We start from the raw sequence: 6,139 nt of genomic DNA, 5'->3' as shown, positions 1-6,139 counted from the left end.
GGGGGGGGGGGGGGGGCGCGGCCACTGCAGGGTCGTCTGTGGGCTTGCTCTGCTTGGCCACATGGGCAGCCCCACCCGCAGGCAAGGGGCGCTTGGCTTGGCCTGCCGGGATCACAGCGCTCTTCAGGGGGCTCGGCTGTCCCTGCAGGGGGGCTCTTCAGGGGGCTCGGCTGTCCCTGCGCAGCCGCCTGGGCTGCCCAGACGCGGCAGAGGCAGGGGAGCCGGGCGCTCGAGCTCTGCTCCTGGGCAGTCTCTGCCGGCTCATGTTTCGCTGCTGCTGACGGAAGGGCTTTTTTTCTCGGGGTCTGCAGGAGCTTGGAAGGGAAGACAGGGCCAGCCTCCCGGGCAGTCGGGAGAAGGGCGGTGGCCCCGGCGAGGAGAACTTCGGGAGGGTCTTGAGTGGGGGGCCTGCCCAGCCCAGCCCAGCCCAGCCCAGCGGCCACACCATTCGGGGCTCTTGCATGTAAAGGAGAGGAACTGTTTAATAATAACGAGAACAGACTCGGTTACGCAGGCAGCGGCTTCTTCAATATGTACACATCGGACTTTGCAAACAAGCCTGCGGAGCAATGGCAGTCCTCGTCGAAGAAGCGGCTTCTTGCCTGCCTCCCCCAAGGGGCGGGGGGGGCGCCGTGCTCGGCCGGGGCGCTTCGCTGCTGGAGTGCCGCCTCGGCCCACCCGCGGACGTGGCTGGCGCAGGGCTCTGGAGGCGAGGCGGGCCCGGCTCGGTCCCTCCAGCCGGCGGCTGCCTGCGCTCGTCCACTCCCGGATGCTCCCCAGAGAAGGGTTGGGCCCGGCCCAGCCCTGCACGCACCTGGCCGGAGGCCCCGGCGCCCTCAGGGCCGGCTGCGCTTGCCCACACCCTTGGCCCCCGTGCTCGGGGCGGCCCGCTTGTTGCGATGGTGCGGGAAGGTGGGCATGAGGTCCGGCTCGCAGGCTGGAACGAGAGGGGCGGTCAGGCACCTGCCTCGGGGGTGGCGGTGCCACCGGCATGGGGGGGCGGTGGGTGGGGAGGACTTACGCAGGGGCTTCTCCTTGAAGTAGGAGCTCTCCAGGCAGTCGCTGGCCGTGGCTCTGGGAAGGAGGGACGCGTGCTGTGAGGGGCCGGGCCGGGCCGGGCCGGGCTCCTCCCTGCCGGCTTCTGGCTGGGCCAGGAGGGCTGCTCCCCTGGGTGGCCCGGCATCCCAGCCAGCTGCCAGGCGAGGTCCTGGCCACACGCTGCCGAGCACTGGCGCCTGCCCACCCTGCTCCCGTCCCCAGCGGCCGGCCACCGAGCCACCTGTGGCCCCGGAATGGCCATGCGGCCTTGCAGGAGCCCTCGGCTCTGGGGCCCGAGCGGCCCCTCGGAGAGCCGTGCCATTGGCTGGAGGCGCGTCCCACAGGCCCGCCACGGCGCTGTGGGGAGCGGTGCCCCTTTCAGTCCGTAAGCCCGCTGCCACAGCCTGGGCCCCCTCACCTTTTTTTGGGGTCGTACATGAAGAGGAAGTTGAGCAGGCGGAGGCCCGCCTCGGACAGCCAGGGGAATTTGTGCTTCAGGTTGTTGTAGGGCTGCTTGCGCAGGGTGTACTGGCTCACCAGCGGCAGCTTGGAGAAGCCCTGCAGGCGGGGACAAGGCAGAGGCCGGCACTCCCAGGGTGCTGCCTCACACGCGGCTGGGCTCACTTGCGCACGCCGGCTGGAGCACCGGCTGTCGAGGCCCTTCGTGCTGCAGCCGGAAGCTCCGAAGCTGCCTTTGCCGAGCCAGGCCCCGGGTTACCTTGCCCAGTGCCGTTGACTCTGGCGGGCAGCAGCGGGGCTCCCTCTCACACAAGATGCTTTCGCGGCCCCCCATGGAGATGGCAGGCACTGCACCCGACGCCTGCTGCGCGCCACGCAGACCTAGCCACCCGGACACAGTGCGCCCCACGGCGTGGCGTCCACGGGAGGGCTGCGATGGGGGGCACGTGGCTCTGCCTTGGGAGGGTCCCGGCCAGCCGGCTAGGCTGCCCCTCGGCCATTGGCGGAGCCGCGAGGCTGAGGGCGGGCGGCCACGGCACACTCACCGGCCAGATGGTCTCGTTGGGCGTGCCCAGCAGCTGCACGATCATGTCGATCTGCTGGATCTCCGAGCTCCCGGGAAGTAGCGGCTTGTGGGCCAGCAGCTCCGCCAGGATGCAGCCCACGGCCCTGCGGGGGGCACGGAGCGAGCGCTGAGAAGGCCCCGCCCACAGCGGCACCCCCCCCCCGGCTGGACACAGCCTGCCTTGGCCCCCCCCTCGGGCTGCTGCGGTGTGGGGGGCGCCCTCACCACATGTCAAGGGCAGTGGTCTGCGTCGTCGTCCCCAGGAGCAGCTCGGGGGCTCGGTACCTGCGGGGGCAAAGCAGTGGGGGGCTCGGGGGGCCGCTGCACCTCAGCACCCGCAGGGAATGGGCGACGGAGTTCCGTCAGTTGCGCCCGCTGGTAGGCCCAAGCAGCGGGAGAGCCACAGAGCCCATCATCCCTAGCCAGCGGTGGCAGAGACGGGAGGGTTCGGCCTAGACCTCTAGAGGCCTAAACATCTCTGGCTCCTGGTCGGCGTCCCTCCCGTCCCTGTCGCGTCACACGAGCAGGACGCTCGCTCCCCAGGAGGCGCCCACGTCCACCTACCAGAGTGTGACCACCTTGGGCGTCATGGCCTTGGCGGGCTCCCGGTACGCACGAGCCAAACCGAAGTCCGCTGCAAGAGACGAGAGGAGGCCGCGGTTGGCGGTGTTCGAAACAACGGGGGGAGGGGGGCGCCAAGGTCTCACCTGTCTTCACACAGCCTTTGTCGGTCATGAGCAAATTGGACACCTTCAGGTCCCTGTTGTGCAAGGAAAGAGCAGTCCAGCAGGGGTGAAGGGAGGTGGGCAGCCCCTGCCCGCCCCCTGCAGCTCGCCTCAAGGTGCCCCACGACCTGCCCTTCCCTCACCTGTGGATGATGAAGTTGTGGTGGAGGTACTGGAGGCCCTTGAGCACCTGGAGAACGATGCACTTCACCTGCAGGGGCACGGGAGGGGGCGTCACGGCTTCACCCTGTCCCAGGGGCTGCACTGGGGCCGGAGAGCCACAGGGGCACCGGACGTGACACTGAGCCACGGTTCGTGTTAAGCACGGCTCGATGCTCTAGCCATGAACCGTCTTGCAGAGGAGCAAGCCCGCTGTGCCCCATCCTGGTCTGTCTCCCCGCTCTGTTCTGCCCGCCTCCAGTGCGGTTGTGCTTTCAAGGTGCGCTCGCTGGGCACCTGTCCTGAGGCAGGCAGGCCGGCAGCAGCAGGGAGAAGCCACCGTTCCGGGTTCAGACAAGCTTTGCACGCCAGCAACAAACCCCTGCTTTCCTTGGGGTTTGCGTCTGGGAATGAACCATGTCTCGTTTACAGGTTCACACGCAACCACAACCGGGTTTCAACACACCGCACCGCACCACAGCGTTTCATTATCACATGGTTGCTAATTTTGATGATCACTGGCTGCCAGAGAGGGGGCGCCGCTTCCCCCCACGTGCCTCTCGGGCCGTGCTCACCTGAGCTTCGGAGAAGGGCGCCTGCATGTTCTCCAGGAGGCTGGCAAGGTCCTGCTCGCAGTAGCCCATCACCAGGAAAATGCTGCGGCGGAATCACAAACACACACGCACACTCCCAGTTGCTGCTGGGACCGGAAGCGCCCACCTTCAAGCAGCCCCGGGCTGGGGCGGCACTCGGGCCCAGAGCTGCGGCCAGGTGATGCCCGAGCATCGCAGTCTCCAGGAGGCCCCCGTCCAGACGGCGGGGGCACCGTGCGCTGCACCCTCGCCGGCCCTCAGGTTAGCAGTGCTTTGATCACACCAACATTTGGCAGATCCCGTTTGGCTGCCCCATTTTCTGAGTCCCTGAGAGCTGCTCGGGGTTTTGCGCTTTTGGTCCACTTGAGGTGCGGCACCATCAGAGGGAGCGGGGCAAGGCGGGTCTCTTTCCCCTACACTCTTGCAGGAGAGGAGGGCCTCTCAGCACCCCAGTCTCCGGCCCCAGCTAAACCAAGAGGGCTAGGAAGCCGCACTGGGGCTGCCCCTTTCCCTGCGTGCAGAAACGAGTCATATTTGCATACGTGCCTTTCCTACCCGCTGCCCGTCCTGTCCCGGGGTGCTTCTTTCAGGCTCTTAAAAAACGGCATCCTCCGCCCTGACCCCAACCCAGCCCGCCGGGGCCAGGCCAGGCCAGGCGTGGTGGACAGCCATGAGGCGCCGCCACCCCCGAGACGATGGGATGGGTAGAGGGAAGCCGGGAAGTACCTCTCCAGGTGGTTGCCCACCACCACCTCCTTCAGCTCCACGACGTTGGGGTGCTGCAGCTTCAGCAGCAGCGTGATTTCCCGGAGGCTGCTGATGGGGATGCCTGGGGGGCAGACACCCGTCAGGGGCCCTTTCCTGGCCGCGGCAAAAAGCCAAGAGGGCCCGCCCCGCCAGCCCCGCCGGCTCACCGTCCTTCTCCTTGTCCATTCGCACCTTCTTCAGGGCCACGATCTCGTCTGTTTGCGTGTCTCGGGCGCGATCTGAAGCAACACGCAGGGCGCTGCTCAGACTCAGCGCGGACTCTTGGCCAAGCGGGGCGACACGCGCAGCGGCACAAGGAGGTGTGCCACTTGCACACTTGGGCTGTCGTTCCACTAGATGTACGCACAGAGGCGTGCGCACCATTCCATGCCACTTACTTCTGAGTAGGCAAGCACCGGTTTGTTGGCTCCCGTTCCCCTTGGAATGAGCATCCTCTGCTCACGCTTCTGACTGAGAATTATGGAAGCAGATGCGCCCAACTGCGCCGACTGAAACTGGGGGCCCTTTGTTTGACCCAGCCAACACTGGGGCCATGCTGGGCAGTCAGCTCCCTCTCTGTTGCCCTCCCACCACCTTGCAAACAGGCCCTTACTCCAGCAGGCCTCGTGGTTGTAAAGGTAACCCCTGCAGGCTGTGCAATCCCCCCTTCCCCTCTCCATACCTTTTCCAGATTGTGAGCCTGCTTGATTTTACTATGTGTGTGAGCATCTCTGGGGCCCTTTTTAGCCGAAGCGGATAAAAGCATTTTAACAGCTTTATTCTTATGTTGCTGTTAGCCAGGAGGAGCCTAAATGGGTATGTTGCGATTGTTAGTCCCCTTGAGCTAGAGAAACGTAACAAATGCCTCAGCTAGGATGTGTGGTCCCCGAGGTGCCTCCAACAGGAGCGGCCTATCTTCTTGGCCTGTCGCTGCCCGGGGAGGATGCGCGTGTTGCTGAGGCCAACGCGTGGGGACCAGCTGAGCAGCCTGGCAGCCTGGGGGAGCCACGGCCCCCAAATGGCTTCGGAAGTGGTTCCTCGGTGGACCCGCTCTGGGGCTGCCCCAACGCTCAGCTTGAAGCCTCTGGGGGGTCCTCCCCAGCCCCCGGGGCCTGATTCCGTGACTCACACACAATGCCGTAGGTCCCTTCTCCAATCCGGTTGAGCTTCTCAAACTCCTTCACGCTCCGGCATCTCCCCAGCTGAAAGCAAGAGACAAGTCTCGAGACGACAGCTTGCTGGCCCCTTGGGGCAGGCCGCTCGGCTCCCAGGGCACCCGCAGGGGTCCGTGGGTGGGGTGTCCACCGTCAGCCCGTCACCGGAAGGCGCAAAGCCGGCTTCGGAAGGGAGGAAGGGCCTGCCTGCTCACTCCCTGGCCGGCCAGCCGGCTGGGAAATGCCGGAGCTGAGGGGCTGCTGCCGAACGTGACTCCGAGTGCCCTGCCAGGCACGGCGGCCACCCGCCCGAGGTCTTCGAGCAGAAAGGGGCCGGCCACGGGCGAGGAGAGCTGGGGCAGTGGATGGCCTGCGCGGGCATCTCCTTCCAACGCAGCGCTGCCTTGAGTGGCACCCTTTGAAAAATGCCTGTGTGTCATGTGCCCGGGCACAGAAGGCAGCAGCACCGCTTGGCTCTCTTCTGTGGTTGCCGGACAGGGAAACTCCGCCCCCGCCTGGCCCACGGCCCCCATAAACAGGGTCCCCGGCGCAGGCAAAGGACCGCGCCTCATCGCCGCGGCTTGGGGGCAAAATCGCGCCCCCGACCTGCCAGGGGCAGGGCGCATCCCGAGCGCCGCCGCGGGCGGCCGCGCGTCCCCGCTGGTTTGCGCAAGCGGGCCCCGCCGGGCGCGCTTCCCC

The 6,139-nt window shown here is 66.6% G+C and overlaps 1 protein-coding gene across 1 annotated transcript in view; it reads right to left on the bottom strand.

Annotated features, from left to right (window-relative positions):
- Positions 1–710: 710 nt before the first annotated feature.
- The window catches only part of CDK10 (cyclin dependent kinase 10), a 5,665-nt gene continuing 236 nt past the window's right edge, over positions 711–6,139 (bottom strand). The window contains exons 2-13 of the mRNA XM_044427838.1: positions 5,416–5,488; positions 4,454–4,525; positions 4,266–4,368; positions 3,522–3,603; positions 2,931–2,998; positions 2,770–2,822; positions 2,627–2,696; positions 2,288–2,347; positions 2,043–2,166; positions 1,457–1,596; positions 1,022–1,074; positions 711–937 (exon numbers count right to left, since the gene is read on the bottom strand). Of these exons, the coding sequence (XP_044283773.1) occupies positions 837–937; positions 1,022–1,074; positions 1,457–1,596; positions 2,043–2,166; positions 2,288–2,347; positions 2,627–2,696; positions 2,770–2,822; positions 2,931–2,998; positions 3,522–3,603; positions 4,266–4,368; positions 4,454–4,525; positions 5,416–5,488 (999 nt within the window). The 3' untranslated portion in view covers positions 711–836. The remainder of the gene's footprint in view (positions 938–1,021; positions 1,075–1,456; positions 1,597–2,042; positions 2,167–2,287; positions 2,348–2,626; positions 2,697–2,769; positions 2,823–2,930; positions 2,999–3,521; positions 3,604–4,265; positions 4,369–4,453; positions 4,526–5,415; positions 5,489–6,139) is intronic.

Source organism: Varanus komodoensis, unplaced genomic scaffold (genome assembly GCF_004798865.1).
Source record: "Varanus komodoensis strain SLA01 unplaced genomic scaffold, ASM479886v1 scaffold19, whole genome shotgun sequence".
Taxonomy (NCBI): domain Eukaryota; kingdom Metazoa; phylum Chordata; class Lepidosauria; order Squamata; family Varanidae; genus Varanus; species Varanus komodoensis.
This window is presented reverse-complemented; position numbering and strand designations above follow the sequence as displayed.